Genomic DNA, 17,242 nt, shown 5'->3' with positions numbered 1-17,242 from the left:
CGTGACGCTGCCCACCTCTGTGAAGCCGACAACGGCTTGTCGCCCTTGGAGACAAGCGTTGGGAATGTGATAGAATTGGTCCCTGTCTACTTGTCGACTTGTGACAAGTCGACAAGTAGACAAAATCCCTTGTCGACTTCGAGGGAACTGTGGTGACGTTTATCTGAAAGCATTGGCGGAAATCCCAGGGTAAACGCGCCTACAGCCCAGCTGGCGGTGTCAATGGAGATGACTGTCAGAGACTGTTGGTACAGGTTATTTCAGAGGACGTACAGTACGTTAGATACGAGTCGCAACAGCGTTTGTGTCGTTTCTCACTCCTCGGAGGTGAACGGTATATAGTAGTAGTCTATTTTGGGATGACGGGAGGACGTGGATGTGTGCCCTGTACACTATCACCGGAACCTGACTTCGAGCGCGTACTCTAAAAAGCTCGCTGGTTTATGTCTGCCTCTGCGCTACCGACACTTCAGGTCCAGACGCACGACTTGAGAGGGCACATTTTCCTTGACACTGACCAAAGCACAAGAAGGACACCCTGTGCGCGCGCGGCGGCGGAAACGCCAGACACTTGCACGTACAGACGCATATTGGTTGCTTCTCCTGGGTCTGCTTCGTGTCAGAGCTAATGATCGCTGTCCCACTGCAGACCACGCTTGTCACTGCAACGCTCAGTAGTCTTTCTCGGCTATATAGGGCCTTGACTTCCTGAGCGATTTCATCGAGAAAACTTTGCTCAGTGAGAGAAATGTAACTCACTGCGAAAGATGAAGGACGTCCTTGGACAGAGCGGTTTGTTCAACAAAGTTGTGTGCAAAGCGTTGGAAGGGGCGGGGGAAGCAGCAGCAGGGGGGGGGGGGGACGCACCGGCTTACAAATGCAGTTCAGTTTGAAAAGAAAATGTCCAAAGCTCGATGCTCCATTTGGCGCAGTAATATTGGTGTATCCGCTCGAAGTATTCTGCACGTCTCTACGCCAGTAAGTGTATGCAGTCACCCAGCGTATACGATATGCAGATGCAACAGCCGCTCTCTCTCTGTTTGGGCAACATATCTCAATTTCTCCAATCGTTATCTCAATGGAGCTTGCCAATGCGCAGTGCGATTGCTGCGCTTAGTGTAGCAGCACTGAAGCAGTGTAGTCGTTGCGTTCGGTTCTGTCTGCGCGTGTCGTCAAGATTTAGAATGCCTTCAAGAAGTGCAATTCGACGTCGGCGTTCTGTAAGATAATAATGCTTTTTGTGATAGTACCGCAGCTAATAACGTGAGTGTGTGGAACAATTGCTATATGGTGGTTGAATGTTTATGACGCCGCAAGATGCACGAAATGCTGCAGTGAGTGATAATGTGACACGTATTACTTCTCAGAGTGGTAATCTCTCAGAACAGATTCACGTAGCTTTGCACGAATAAATTCGTTTCTTATTGTGTTTATGTAGTGATGGACATTTTGAAGCAAATCGACGATTCGATGTCTACGCCATCTCTATAGCGGTGCTCGCTTTTATTAGGGAATGAACGTGCACTGCTGCGCTTCCGTTTCACTGAACTCCGTGGCATTCCCTCGTAATTTTTAATGAAATTGTTATTATTGCTATACTCCAACTTGGTACATAACTTATAAGGGACGCTTACAGAATAGAAACACGACACGAAACCTCTCACACGTTGTCCAAACAGTACGCAGCGATAGCGACCTGGCAGCTGATCTCTAGCTGCTATTGAGATATGCTTATGAGAGTCGTGCTCCGCAAAAACGAGATAAGGCGAGGAAAGCTTAGCCTTTTCGAGTAGTTTGTGTTGCGTCGTGTTTCTCGCTCGGGTTTTTATTAGTACAGAGCTTCTCCAGACTTTGTTCTAAAGCGGCGTGTTGCGCGATGTTCTCAGTTTCCTTTTGCGGTCTCTCTTTCGAGATTGGCGACGAGACCGAAACTTCGCACGCGTCACCCTGCGGGCTGACTCTTAGGTGTAATATGATATGCAAACTGCCAATTAAAAATAAGGAAAAGGCATCGATACATCGTCCCACCGCTGCGACCCAGTAACCCATCGGTCTGGGAACAGCTACCGTGGCATAGTGGTTAGGATGACCGCTTTCTACGCCGAGACTGGGAGGTGACGCTGGTTCGAATCCCCCCGCACCGGCTGTGCTGTCTCATGGTTTTCCGAAGACTTTCCAGACGAATGTCGGTACAGTTCCCCCTGAAGTCGGCCCATCACGCATACTAACCCCTCTGTCCCCCACTCCTTCCTGCTGTCCTCTCTCCATCTGCCCACGTCTATACGCCACGTTGCTTCGCGGCGCTAACACAGAATTTAAAAAAATTGGTCTAGGACAGATTGGGATGTGCATGTATCAGTGGTGGAGCCAGAAGAATGTTTCGGAAGGGGTTCTATGAGGACTTTGCATGGAGGAGGAGGATTTCACCCTTGTTTCCCTCACCCAAATGCACTACCAAAGGTACGATTTAGGGGAGGGGGGGTGAACCCCCTAAACCTCCCCTCTGGTACGCCATTGGCATGCATTGCGTAAAAATGGATATTAGTGCATAACTTGCAGCTGTTTGCCGGATGTCGTGTGTCAAAAGTGCCACCCGGAAGCCATCTGGAACCGCCGCTGCGGACTAAAAAGACGCTGTTTCTTCTACTTCGTATTATAAATTCTTCTCGCCCGAGACTCAGAGGATATAAATGCTGTCAATGAACATTACGCTGTTCCGTGAACTTTTTTTTTATACCAGAACTCCCTCGCAAAACTTTATAGTTTCGGGTTCTCTAAAGGTACGTACGTGGCGTCGGAACCTTCTCTTGCTCCGCACAACATTCGAAGACTGTCATCAGTTGTGGTGAGGAGACTCCTCTGTCGGTGCGATACGGTGTCGGCGCGCTGCGGAGAAACGACGAACTACCGTAGTGTGGATAGCTTCCTCGCGTCGTCTGCTTTTACGCGTTTATTCCGCGTTCAGTGCAGTAGGTGGATCATTGGGGAACCGAACAGTATCGTACCATCCGGTGAACATGCACAAGAATTACGGGAAAGAACCAACTCCGAACATTGGCCGGCGTGATCCACACTAGAAAGGTGACGGTGTCGCCCCCTATAGGTCGATCTCGCAGCAAAGGGGACAAGGCACAACCTAAACCTAAACCTAAGCGAATAGATGCATAGCAGATTGCGTACATTGTGATGTCACACTTCTCAATACGCACGTCTCTCCCTCTGCTGTGTTCCTGCACGAACCATCGTCAGGACATCCCGACAAATCCTGGACATTTGGAAGTGCAAAACGTATCACATTTTACTGGTATTGTCACGTGTGATAAGAGGAATACGGACAAGAACGGGATTCATAGCGTATTGTATGTCCCTCATGTCCCTCGTATTGAAGACAGCTGTCCTGCCTAAACATTTAAAAGGGTTTTGTCACCTCGTTCCATGTTATACCAAATAAATGTGAAAGACAATTATTTGCATCGATGTGAAATTGCATGTTAAGACTCCCAACAAAGGGTGTCGATAGACGCTTAGAAAGTCGGCTGTAGCGCGCGCGCGCGCGAGGGGCCTCTGATCTTGCACACCAACGAGAAACTCTTCACTCTTTCAAAGAGCGTGAAAGTGAACGAGAGAAGTCGGCGGCGGCACGTTCGCAGTCCCGATGGGAGGGCCGGTCAGGCGACGCGTGACGTAGCCCCATGCGGCCGTAGCCGTAGCAGACGAATCTTCGGTGGTCAATGAGGGCTTACGGCTGCTCCCCACGCGGGGCCTGCTGACGTCACGCAAGGAAATCGGGCCGTGCCGGACCAATGGCGGTTTTCTCTGGACGTTTTTGTAAATTTGATTGCACGGTGACAATACACCGCACAGCAAAAATATTGTGCACAGTAGCAGCTTCTGAGACTGCTTGATGAATGAAACAGATTTTCGAGCCATGTTAAATTTCACTTCCTTTCACCTTCAAGACTAACCTCTAACGCAGTAAACATTAGAGAAACTGACGAATTTCTTGTGATTTCATCCACAGCCAGCAAGCTTGTCTACATCCAAAGAAGCAACAGGTCAGCCAGAAAACGGTGAAGGCACAACACAGGAAGTCCTTCCATCTCCCGAAGAGAAGATGCATGCATTATCCTTGGAGTACCCATCGGTTGTGGTCCCCATAGATACGTCAGGAAGCAACTTCAGTCGTATGTCTTCAGTAAGGAGGTCTTTAATCCATGTGAGTACAAAGTCATGTTGAACAAGGAACGTTCAGGCTGCATTCACAAATCACATCATCTTTTGACTTCAGTCCACACCAGCTCTATGGTTGGTAGGAGGTTTACCTTTACATAGAAGTGGAGAAAAATAAATAAACTTTATACCTTTTTTTAAGACCCCTGCCACCAAAGTTTTTCTTTAATGTCTTCTAGAAAACATGCTCTAGGGGTTGTATATGGGTTTGGTATACGGGTTGTATATGGGTATATGGGGGTTGTTTATCGGTATACGGGGGTTGTATAGGGTATGTATATGGCCCAAAATAGTGTCTTACAGTCCTTAGTGAGGTAGTTGAGTCTCCTGTATCTCAGCATATGTCAGCAAGTTCACTCATGATGGCCGTCCTGGACATCAGTGATCACCACATCATGGAGAATGATGTGATGTTGAGTGATGGGCTCCAATATATTGTCACATTGAAGTTGATGTAAAGTAATGACCTACGGCGTGATGTGATGCTGAACGTTGAAGTCGAGTTACAGGTTTTGAAGTTGATGTCGAATGATGGGTTTTGAAGTTGAAGAGTTGTGATGTTGACGTTTATGCAATGTGATGTTACGTGATGGGGGACCCACCATGACGTGATGTTGATTGAATACCTAGGAATGTGCTGACCTATGTACTTCAGAAAAGTATGTTGCAATCTGTAAATACATGTTGCAATTACTCTAAACAATTGCCTTTCTCTAGGTTGACTTCCTCATCAAACGAAAGAAGCACCATAAGAGGAGAAACACAATATCAGACGGGAACTCAAAGGAACTCGAAGAGGCTCTCTCCACCAGAAGAAAATCTGGAAACGTTGTGAAGACAGAAGCCCTCATACACACGTCCTGCCAGACAGACGATGAACTCCTCCAGACTGTCGCAACACGACGAAGCAAGCGAAGATCCGAGGGCAGTCCCTCTTCGGGGGATCTCTCCTCTTCATCCACCGAAAACAATAAAAGTGAAAAGCGTTCCTCTTTTTATGAAGCCATGAACTTCAAATTAGGAAGGGACTGGAAGTTCCTCAAGAAGTCCAGCAAGAAAGACGATCACGGATCTAAAAGCGACGTAGAAAAAACGAGGGAAAAGGGAGATCACTCTTCGGGCACAGAAAAGAAACGACGATCGTTCCTACCCATATCTACTTCTTCGGCTGCGATGACAGTTGCCGTGAAGCTGAGGGAGAATTCGGCCAGGACTGGAGCGAAGGGGCTCGAGGATGGGCAGTCTTCGAGCGGTAACTGGAGTGCAAGTAGCAGCACGCGAGCGTCCGTCGACTCGGATCAGCAGCAGTGTGCCGCGTCCCCCGTTGCAATTCCACACAGTCAGTCTGACAGTTCCCTGGGGAAAGACTCTCTCTTTTCCGACCACACCCATCATGATACCGATGGCAGGTACGTGTGTCCACTGCCCTCGGTGCTCAGGTACCTTGCCACAGTTTCTCAGATTCAAGAAAGAGTTTCTTGGTCTTTGCACAGTTCATTAAGTTCATCGCATTGGTTCACAGTTTGGCGTGTACGATGTAAGAAAGTGACTTCTTTCGAGCAACCCATACAAGCAGCAAAGGAGTAGCACCGAAGCTCTCAGGCATTCATTACGTACAGTGCTGGACAAAAGTTTACGGGACACACTGCGGCGCGTTCCTTCCTCAGAGTGACATGCTAGCAGCGAATGGGACCGTACGGAGTTAAAGAGAAGTGCCTACGTATACAGAGAAGTCCCTAGGTGCCTATGTGCCCAGTCCCTGTTTGCAAGTCTGTACGGTAGCATTCGCTGCTAGCGTGTCACTCTGAGGAAGGAATGCGCCGCAGTGTGTTCCATAAACTTTTGTCCAGCACTGTACCTATCGAATGTAATCTTTGTGCTTGTGGCTGCTTACACTTTTGTCAAACATTATGCTTGACAATGTGAGATGTAAATCTGAAGACAAATTTACTTTGCTCTGAGAGTGTACAAAAGTGTGCCTCGATCACTGCTCATCAAATGTCTTAGGCCACAAACAGAGCTTGACATTGACATAAAATAATCCTCTGCTTTTAGACACATTATAGTCATTTCAACATCATTTTCTCGAAGGCCTGTTTCACATTCGGCTGTGATTGCGTACTTCCGAGTACAATATCTGATTTTAAGTTTGTAACCAAGGTTGCCATGCTCAAGAGTGTCAAGGCTGACGAAATTAAACCAGATTGATCTGTACGCATAACATTGTGGGGATGTTATGAGGTATTATAAAGTAGAAGTTGATATTCAGCAGAATGCTGATGACATGCTTTCACAGTAGCTTCACAACGTGTAGATGCTCCTCATGTGGTGCAAGACAGTCCCAGTGGAGTCCCAGTAAATAGTATGTAGAATTGTAGTAAATAGATTTCAATGTTTCAGATCACATGATGGAACTACCACTGGCTACATGTCGGATGCATCAGCGGCTCTTACAGCCACAACACTGGCCTCATCTTGGAAACCAGGACTTGGTCGCGGATGTCAGGGATCACGTGCAAACACACACTCCACAGACCAGGACAGCCAATCCGGGACTCTCACACCAGAAGCATATCAATCGGACTCTAAGTCGTCATCGTCTCCTGGTCCTCGTAAAATCAGTATTGGGTCCGACCCGTTCCATGGTGCTTTCGATGACGGCGACTCCTCAGTGTACTCTGTGGACACTGACGGCTACTACACATCCATGCACACGGACAGCGGGCTCAAGTATGGGAAGGCTGGTGCAGAGAATGAAGTCACATTTCGTGCTAGTGGAAATAGAGGGTCTCAAACGTCCATTGACACAATCGGCAACCTAAGTCTCAACAGCTTTCTCTCACAAAATGCTGATGCAACAAATGATACTGGCTCAATCTGCAGCACGAGTACGCTCAAGACCAAAGTGCCTCCAGTCCCCCCACCCAGAGTGTCAAGTACAAGAAAGCTCTCACCAGTTCTCTCACAGAAAGAGAGTTCACCACCACCATGTGCTGGAGACATATCAGAATCGGAGGGCGAAGTAGGGGAGCGGCTGAGGAACAAGACCTCTATCAGTTCATTCCGGTACCCCTCCATATGCGCTGTCTCGCCTGTTCCTAGTGACGAAGAGGGCTTTAAATTGGATGTAGACAAACAGTCTTCTGCAGGACTGTCTGTGCTGGGTTCTTGTGAAAAAGGGCCAAATGATATCAGTGCCAAAAAGGATCAAGCACAGGAACAAGAGCTCTTATCAACAGAAAAGGAAGATTCCCCTCCAAGGTATAACATGTATGGTGTCCAGTCTCCAAGAAAAATGCTGTTCCTGAATGCAACTCTCCTTCCGGAACCTTCAGCGATTCATGTAAATAACCCACCAATGCTTGAGTCATTTTCCCCAGCTTCAGACAGTGAACCTGCATCACCATGCCACCAAAAGACAGACGTTCCAGCAGATCATTCCACTGAACTTGTTACTTCGCATCCTCGTGGTATTTCCACTGCCGCTATTCCTCAGGCTATCCAGGACAGTGCAAACGCCGGTATTTCTTCAACTACAAGCTCAACAATGGTAACACAAAACTTGGAATCACGCGTGACAACTGCAGAGAAAAATGCACAGAAACCTAATGCAACGGAGAGTCAGCACTGGAACACAAGCATGACACTAGCCCCGACCACTGCACATGGTGTATCTAAAAGCACCACTACCGTGGCACCTGTGATTTCAACACCAGTATCCCCCAGCACTACCAGCGTTCCTCATAGTGATACCACGTCACAAACGCCCACGTCCCCATCTCTACCGAGCAGCCCTTCATACATGCCATTCTATCTGAATCGGCCGACGTCATTGATGTGCAAGACTCGATCCCCGTTTCTGTCGTACCTGGAAAGGAAGAGCCCATCTCCAGTGAAGTCTTCGACCCCTAGTCCACCTTCACCTGCGAAGTCCCCAGGCATAAGACCTTCTGCCCTGAACCGAATACCTTCTGCCGTAGACCAGCGGACAGATTCGGCGAGCCCACTGCTTTCTTCCAGCCCTGAGACAAGCCCAAAATCGAGTTCGCTTTCCAGCCCCCAGGCAACGACACCCCCAGCAGTTCCGCCTCCTCCTCCTCCACTTACGTATGACAGCAGGGTGTTAGAACAGGGGTCAGCACGATTGCCAAGTGTGACAAATGAAGTCAATAGCCTATTCGGTGATGCACGTTCTCTGAGCAGAAGTGGGGCGAGAGTAACATTAGATGCTGCGGGCAAGGTCATCTACAGCTCTAATTCTCTGGGAAGACAGCATGATGGCGATCCGGTGAACTACTTCGCACAGCCGATTTCCTCTACATCTCCTGCATCATCTGTCCAGAAATATGCTACGTTACCACATTCTCTATCACCGGTTCGCACCAATCTGCATGCTTATGTGAAACTGGATCCTGCAGGGAAGGTAGAATCCCACTCCAGCAGCACCCTTCCGAGGACAAGATATTCAACCTCAACCGAAAAATCCTCGCCTGAGAGGGCCATGTCACCTACCATCTTGTCTTATGATTCACAGCAAAGCTCAAGATGCAGTACACCATCAAGCTTTTCGAGAACTTTCCTGAGTTCTGTGGCTGCGAGAGCCCACCAACAACAGGAGGCAGGAAGGGGTCATATGCAGGGCATGAGGTCTCCTGCAACAAACACACCCGTACAGCGTACAGCTTCTGCAAACGTAGAGTACTCCAGCAGGGCACTATCGACTCCAGTTCCCCAAGCAACATCATCAGGTCGATCAACTCCTGTCCACCATTTTACTCCAATAAATGTCCCTCGAGGAGCACCATCTGGAAGTAGAAGCTGCCTGCCTCACCAGCCTTCACCTCAGCAGCCCATTGCTCCAGGACGGAGCTCTGGTCTTCCGCATCAGCCAGTATCAAATGAAGCATCAGCAACAACTGCAGGTTACAGCATTCGTCATTCATATTCAGCATCTTCTGTGCCACAGGTGTTCGATGGAAGGATGACACCCACACACCGGTATACCCCACAGGTGGACTCACGTTCTTCGAAGCTGCCTTCTGCCTCTCGAGGTTACCCCCTTCAGCACTCAAGTTCCACAAGCTCTTTACCATCACAAAGCTCGGGAAGGATCAGCCTGGTGCAGAGCGTGCCATCCAAATCCAGCTTGAACATGAGGAATGGAGAGCATGCAGGGCAGAACCCTGCACACATATACCAACCGGGCAACCAGGGTGTCGTTGTGAATGGAAGACTGACGCCGACACCACCACAAGGATATCGTAGCCCAAGTCATCAGCAGCAAGGGTTGTCAGCTGTAATAGGCACGTTTCCTGAAAACCAAGGACATACCTACATGTCTCGCAATCCTGCAAAGCCATTATTCCAGGGCTCCTTTGATAGAAAGCAGGATCTGGCAGCTCGCAGTGCATGCCAGAACAATAACATGGTACAACAAAATGCACAAGTGCATTGGGGTTCACATGATAGACCAAAGTCCATTTCAAGCACTCTAGCATCTCCAGTGTCAGAGTCAGCGAGATCTCCACCACCGTATGGAATAGCTGTACAGAGGTACAGCTATGCTGACCCCAGGAATACCACGAAGTACAGTAATAACTGTTATAGCTATCCTACATACGAATCTCATCAACCACTGAGTCAATCAAAATCACCAGTACACTGCTCGAATACAGGAATGCAGCTGACACATCGAGGTGACCAAAGCCCACAACTCTACGGTCATGTTAAGACATCTCCACATAGAGGTGCAGGTGAAGCCAGCCCACCGACAGCACACCCAAATGCGAGACTCAATTCAGTGGGGCTACCACATTACCAGAATGCTACCTCAGAAATGCTGAGAAGCCCACAAAGGAGACCATGCGCTGCAGGTGGCACTGTTACAACACGCTCTGCGTACAACAATCCTCTTCCTGGTTTGGCAACCACAACAGCAAACAACAGACTGAATCATGTTCAGATGTTTCCTGGTACAGAACAATCGCCAAATGAGAGAGATTGTGGCATTCAGAGGCACCAGCCCGCGGAATCGCCAATGATGTTGTCATCCACTAGCCTGTCAAGCTCCGAGTCAGACAAATCTCCCGACAACACCGCCAGTAACACGTCTCTTGATCAAGAACCACGCCAAAAGCCAATGTCAACGGAAGACCTCTTTGCCGCCATCCACACATCTAAAAGAAGGCACGGCATTAAGATTGAAAGCGACGTGATATCACCACTGTCCTCAAGGTCCAGCTCTCCCTCTGTGGGCCGTCCGGGCACGCCAAGCAAGGGAGGTGTTGCAGAGACAGGGTTTCTAAGCCCACGCGGAGCTCGAGACCGCAGTAGCTGGTCAGGAGATGTCAGGACATGTAGTCCTCACCAGAGAAGGTCGTTAGCGAACGATCGCCTCGGTCCTGCTAAGCCTACTAGCCTGCTTGACTTCAAGAAGCTGCTCTTGCAGACAAAAACCAGTAGCAAGAATGGTCAGGAGAAAATATCAGCAGTTGAGCTTCTGAAAACATCGTCACCAGTTAACAAATCAGCTGAAGAATCCAGCAAATCACTTGTGTCTTCCCCAGTGAATCCCCCAAGCCCTGGAGACCAGGCTTGGACAACAGTTGCACCACTGAAGCGTGGTAGGGTGAGGTCATCCTTGCAGTATCGCTACGATCATATGTGCCCTCCCATTCTGGAGGACTGCCTGGAAGAGCTACCAGAAGGCAAGACTACCCTTACCAAGTCATTCGAGGATGCCAGTCCTTCTGGGTCACCCCTGAAAGAGCAGAAGCCGTCATCAAGTACTTGGGTGTAGATTTCAACAGACGCTTTGTGGCGATCGACAACTACGGCACCGAACTGAAGTTCACGTTCATTCTCTTATTTTATATTTCTTACAGTAATGAATTAAGGCATGGTGCCAGCTGTCACAGCCAGTAGTACTGGTCTTCAATCTGCATCCTTGTCGGGGCAGAAATTACCCATGCTTCTCCAAGGATCAAAATTGTTTTTGCAGTTTCCAGGAAAATAGCACAGGATATCTTCTCAGGAAGGGAATTGAGAAGTAGGTACTGGCAGGCTCTTTTGTGTATTACATGAGATATCGTCCTTAAAGGAGAAATATAGTTATGCATACTGACAGTGAAAACGTCTGCCAGTAGTACACTGCATACCCTACTAGATAAATGTTACACATCCATGGCTGGCATGGTGTGTCTGTACCACCATTAATGTACTCGCAAAAATGACATGACCCTGGTCCGGTTGAAACACATCATATGTTAAATTACTATGTCACGTTATTTCCTGGTGTTTGTACGGTGATAAGATAAGTTCAATGAAATTTTTAGGGGTGACATGTGCTGTGCCACATTCACGCTATTCCGAGCAGCACATCTTGGTCCAATATTGGACCAATATTGGCAATGTCGGCCCAATATTGCCAATATTGGGCCAGTATTGCCAATATTGGTTCAATATTGGGCGAAGATGTTGTGCTGCTTGGGATATGGCACTTGATGGCATTCAATCACCATGCGTATTCGTACCGTTTTAGTGAGTTTATACAGTTGTATTATGCATTTTGAGCGTTCCTTTGAAGATATTTTCTTTTGGCAGCTGGGAACACAAATGTGCCGCATGTGTACATATGCAGTGTTTTAGCACTCTTATTTATGCTTTTCTTTATATCATAGCACATACCTATCTATTTGTATGGTTCACGGTATTTGATTTTATTGTATCAGGCTTCATCCTGGTAGGGGTTATGCATTGTAAGTTTTAACAATTATTTAAACATCAACCCAGTGTTCCCACTATTTTCTGTGTACGTCAAAAAAATGAAGGCGCTGTCACTATGCTGTCAGCGTATATGGCACACAAGAAACGTTGTAGAGGTACTGGACTGCATATGCATTCCACATGGTACAATTAGTCCCTGAGAGAGCATGTACCCATAGAGCACCCTTATCAGTGGGGTGCAGCATTTCTGTTTCCCTTGCCCTTTCAGGCTCTTGACTAGTCTGTATGGGTGGTATCATGCTTGAAATTACGAATAACAACAAAGGAACCCAATGGGTTTCGTTTATGCTCCTCTAAACAATTGGTCATGAAGTGTACAGCATCAGAGAACGTCCTTTGTTTGGAGCATGCGGTTGTTAAAAAAAGGTATTCTCACGTTTGTCCACCGGTGCTGCTGCTATCGGATTGGTTGCAAGTTGTGCTGTGTTACAAGACAGTCCATATTCTCAGGCCTACTGTGCATTCCATGCATTTTCGATGAGTCGGATATAAGAAAAGATACCGGGACTTACACCAGTCCTCAGTAGCAGTTCTGGAAGACAATAGGCTTTCCTGAGGAAGCTGTCTTCAGCTGTTTGGAGAACTTCTTCATACAGAGAAGTTGCCTCTGCAAAAATTCTTTCCATGCCTGTTGCCACCATGTGAACACACAGAAAGCTTTTTCACTGCTGCATGTTCTTTTTTTTTCCTCTCTCTTTCGTGGCAGAATGTTTTCAGAGTGCAATTCAAGTACGTCACCGACCAGAACTGTCGCCCTTCGCAGTAGCATCACTTTCGTCTGTCAATGAAATCAACTCGGAGAATGCAATGCCTTTTCTACAGGCACACTGAGGGCATTCGGAGACATTTGGGGATGACACCATTGTGAACATTCTTGTATTTCACTTCTCATCTCATGAGTGCCATACATGCGTTTTATGTTTTTAAATGCATAGATGCACATAAGGACATCAGCATATGCCTGTATTGCGTCTCATAGAGCTGTTTGTTGTCACACCTAACCTACTTTAGCTAGCTAGGTATGAGAGTGTGACAAAGGTTCCTATTGAAAGGCTTGGCAGAAACAGCTACCACTGCACTGCACATGCTTAGCACTGTGGGCACTCGTAACACGGAATGGAATCTTATTGACATCGGGCCATTCTATGCAGGCTTATTCGGCATCAGTGTTTGTATTTACAGTCCTGAGTTAATTCATGTCTTGCACAGCAACATGGAGTTGCAAACATGTCAACATAGCACAACGACATAAAGCCAGTTCATGCCACACGAAAAAAGCTATCCGGTTACATGAAATTCCAGCAGGCTATTCTCTGCTTAGCTGGAAGCCATGGCATAGCTTTTGCGCATCTAATTCACTAATGCTTTAAGGGTGCACAGGTGCATTATCAAGCATACCCCCTTCCCATGTGACATTCTGTCAAGATCCAGGTACCAAACGTGTTTTTCAAGCTGCAAGTCGCTAACACATCAGTGACTCCAATGGGTCACAGTCCAGCTTTTATGCCTATGTTAGACTGTTACTGACGGCTGTTATGCGAATCACTGTCCTTGTGCGTTTCTTGCCCCTTGAACGTGATGTGACCTTACCAAACACGTTATTAACGACAGTTCATATTGTGCTGTACTTCTGTACCAACTGTCTATGTTTCTGTTTCTGTTTCTGTTTCTGGTGCTGGCAGCGGTATTGCTCATTGCACATTCCTGGTACAGCGCTATGAGACGACGACGCAGACAGTACACTGATTGATCTGTGTTGTGTCACTACTTTCCACGTCATCCAAGCTTTTCCGGTTCTGGCTGTCATTCTTTGCCTCGGCATTACATTTCTTATATTCTTCTTCTTCTCCCTTGCATCTTCTAGTTGATGCATGCCTCAACTACATATGCCCAAGGTGGCTGTGTGCCTTATGGACGGCTCCAAGAAGAGCGTCCTGTTCAAGAGTTGTGCGGTCATTGCTACTGATGGAATGAATTGTACAAGTGTGTATACTATTAGATGCCTTCGAAGAAGGTATATGTGTTGCATGGATGATGTGACGTACTGTGTCCGAATTTTTTTAGATTGCAATTAAACAGAATACATTACCTCTTGTAAACTTTGTGTGTGACCATAGGCTTTTCCTTGGATAGAGGTTGATCAGTTGACTGACCGAACCTTCTGCCACCAGGACAGGAGTATCAGTTGTGCACTACAAGTAGGGTTCCGGGTTTTTGGTGCGTATTATTCTGGGGAGAATTTGAAATTTTTTGTCATTTTATTTTTTGTAACTGAGTTAATATGTGAAATTTGGAGAAAATGTGACAGCTGCGAAACGGCATAGCTCTCCAAAAACAGGATGAAAACTGAATGCCTTGGAAAAACAAGGTGTTTTTGCAAGGCAGCTTCTCGCTCTTTTTTGTACTCTTGTGCAGCAGAACTTGCAGACAGTGATATCTGTATCACGATCATCTGACACCATGAACAGATCGAAATCTGGATATTCATTGACACATTCGTCAGCCTTTCTCACTTGCGTCCCTACTTATTGTACTTACTTTATGTTACAACAAATAGCTGCCCTTTCAAGAAGACAATTTGTATGTCCACTTTGAGGAAGAGCTTGGGGAAGTATGATTCTCAGAGACAGGAAAGGAAAACCAGCGGGCTCTGGACGTTTTGCAAGTAGACCTGGCAAGTATGGCCGAAATGACCTCAACAAGCCATCATGTTGAGTAAAGTCAATAAATAGGCTACCATATTCTGTGACTCCAATGTTGGGGTGCCTCTAGACAGGGATGGGTTCACCCGCATTACAATGATGCTTCGTACAATGTAAAGTGGAAGACTGTTGCAGAGTGGATTTAAGTTCACAGAGCCACTCTTCCCTGACACAGAGGGGCTGCTAATGTACAATGGGAAACAATCCCGACACAAAACGAAACGAACCCCGCCAACATGCCATCATTGCATGGCTTTTTTTGCTGAATTCTTTGTTATTCGAACTCCCCAAAACAGTGTTTTTTGGATAAGTCTGAATTGCTTTAAGTTTTACCATCACGTGTTAAAGATTTTTTTGATCAATCCGAAAACCCGGAACCCTAGCTATGAGTTTTGGTGCTTAGCATTAGATGCAAGCGCGGGTACTGGTATACCCACGCTTACCTGTGCAGTGTTGCGATTTATGGGTACAGTACCACCGCATGTTGCGGGTACAATGTGAGCGTGCACGCAGTGCGTCCACAGGTATTGTGGGAATAGCTCCATTACAATGCTGCAGTTGCGGGTGGCACATCTCCGGGTGCGGTGAATTTATTTACCCGCACTTCCCACTTCTTTTCGTAACAATCGTTTTGCTAGTCGTGTTTGTCCCAAGGACAGCACTGCTTGTTGATCTTGTTGCATTGGTAGTTTCCATTTATAAGCCCAAATAACAGAACAGAAACCACCAGATGAAGACCCACTGTGAGGTCATCACAGCAATAGCTTCGAAACTTCTGGATGCTGTTCTCTATGTGGCTACTACAGGTTTTCCCGTCCACTTTAGTCCAAGTGCCATCTGAAATAATCCGAGCGCCATTCAATTTAATCTGGGTGCCACCTGAATTAATCCATGGTGTTTTTAAGCACTATAACCGTGTGTTCACACGCGGACATCTTCGTAGAGTATTTTAGTGGAAGAAAAAGTAAAAAAGAAACTGCTGATGGAACTGAAGTTGTGCCGTGCCTTATGTGGAACATTCGCACGAAGCTGAGATATTGGGAGCTGGAGCGGAAGTACAGCAAACGATGGCACTGGTGTTGTTGTCCGCTACGCAATATCTTCTAACTGAACTGTTGGATATTCCGTGCATAGAAGAGCGCGAAAAGGCATGACTCACGTAGCAGATGACACAACTGGTGCTGTCGTCTGCTACAGGATATCGTCTGACTGAACTGCAGGATATTCCACGCGGTCAGAAGAACATGAGAAGCCACAACTCACATTGCAGACGACACCACTGGTGCTGTCGTCTGCTACAGAATATCTTCTGACTGAACTGCAAGATATTTCGCACAGTTAGCCGAACGCGAAAAGGCATGATGCTCATAGCAGACGACACCAGTGTTCCTGTCGCTTGTGAAGGAATATCTTGTGGCTCTGCCGTAGGATTTTCTCTGCGGTTTGAAGACCACGGAAAGACATGCCGCTTAGTCACAAGATATTCCGAAGCAGACGACAGGACCAATGGTGTCATCTGCTATGTGAGCCATGCATTTTGTGCTCTTCTAACCACGTGGAATATCCTGCAGCTCAGTGAGAAGACGTTCTGTAGCAGACGACAGCACCAGTGGTGTCGTCTGCTATGTGGGCCATGCCTTTTCGCACTATTCTAACTGCGCGAAATATCCAGCAGTTCAGTCAGAAGATATTCTGTAGCAGACGACATGACCAATGGTGTCGTCTGATATGGTTCTGCTTTAACACTCGATATCTTGATGCCGTGCGAATGTTCAACATAAGACACAGCAAAATTGAAGTCCTGTCAGCAGCTTTTTACTTTTCTTTCCACTACATGTCTGTAGAATATTCTGCGGGGATGTACCTCATGTGAGTACACGGTTATAGTGATTAAAAACACCATGGATTAATTCAGATGGCGCCCAGATTAAATTAAATGGCATCTCGATTTTTTCAGATGGCACCTGGACTAATTCAGATGGCACTTGGACTAAAATAGACGGGAAAACCTGTAGTCACTACTCAGATTTGTCAAACATGACCTTGAATATGTTGTCAAACAGGAATGTGGAAGATCACCAAACGAAGCAGGCTGTCAACTTGCCGCCAAGTCACATCATGTTGGGTAGGCACTAAGAACCTTGTATCCCAAAACCAGATTTTACCCCTCAATCTGCATCATTGTCACTCCAAGTAAAACCTGGAACAACGTGAGAACCAAACTGACCAAGGCGCAAACTTGGGCACTTGTATGGGCTTGGATGAATACTTCACACTTGGCTCTGCCACTTGGCCACCTTGTGTACTCCTCTTTTTCTTCTTTTCCTTTTCCACCCAAAAGTCTGCTCTTTCACACAATATCACCTGATTCTGCCCTGTTTCATGGCTTCAATAATAAAACCTATTTTCTACCCCCTTCATTTGGGAGAAACAGCAAATCCAAAAACACGGAGGTCTACGTGTACTGCAATACATTAATCTCCCATTCATGTTTGAAAGCAAGTTTCGTCACGAACAGACAGCCG

The 17,242-nt window shown here is 47.0% G+C and overlaps 1 protein-coding gene across 5 annotated transcripts in view; it reads left to right on the top strand.

Moving 5' to 3' along the window:
* Positions 1–14,103, top strand: part of LOC135400947 (actin remodeling regulator NHS-like) — a 99,294-nt gene extending 85,191 nt beyond the window's left edge. For 4 of the 5 annotated variants that reach the window (XM_064632973.1, XM_064632974.1, XM_064632975.1 and 1 more), the window contains exons 3-5: positions 4,022–4,216; positions 4,948–5,639; positions 6,631–14,103. In XM_064632973.1, coding sequence (XP_064489043.1) covers positions 4,022–4,216; positions 4,948–5,639; positions 6,631–11,029 — 5,286 coding nt within the window. In that variant the 3' untranslated portion in view covers positions 11,030–14,103. Of the gene's footprint in view, positions 1–1,117; positions 1,221–4,021; positions 4,217–4,947; positions 5,640–6,630 lie in introns of those variants that run through there. The other variant, XM_064632977.1, reaches the window with a different exon arrangement.
* Positions 14,104–17,242: the final 3,139 nt, after the last annotated feature.

The sequence above is a fragment of the Ornithodoros turicata genome, chromosome 7, assembly GCF_037126465.1.
Source record: "Ornithodoros turicata isolate Travis chromosome 7, ASM3712646v1, whole genome shotgun sequence".
In the NCBI taxonomy this organism is placed as follows: domain Eukaryota; kingdom Metazoa; phylum Arthropoda; class Arachnida; order Ixodida; family Argasidae; genus Ornithodoros; species Ornithodoros turicata.
This window is presented reverse-complemented; position numbering and strand designations above follow the sequence as displayed.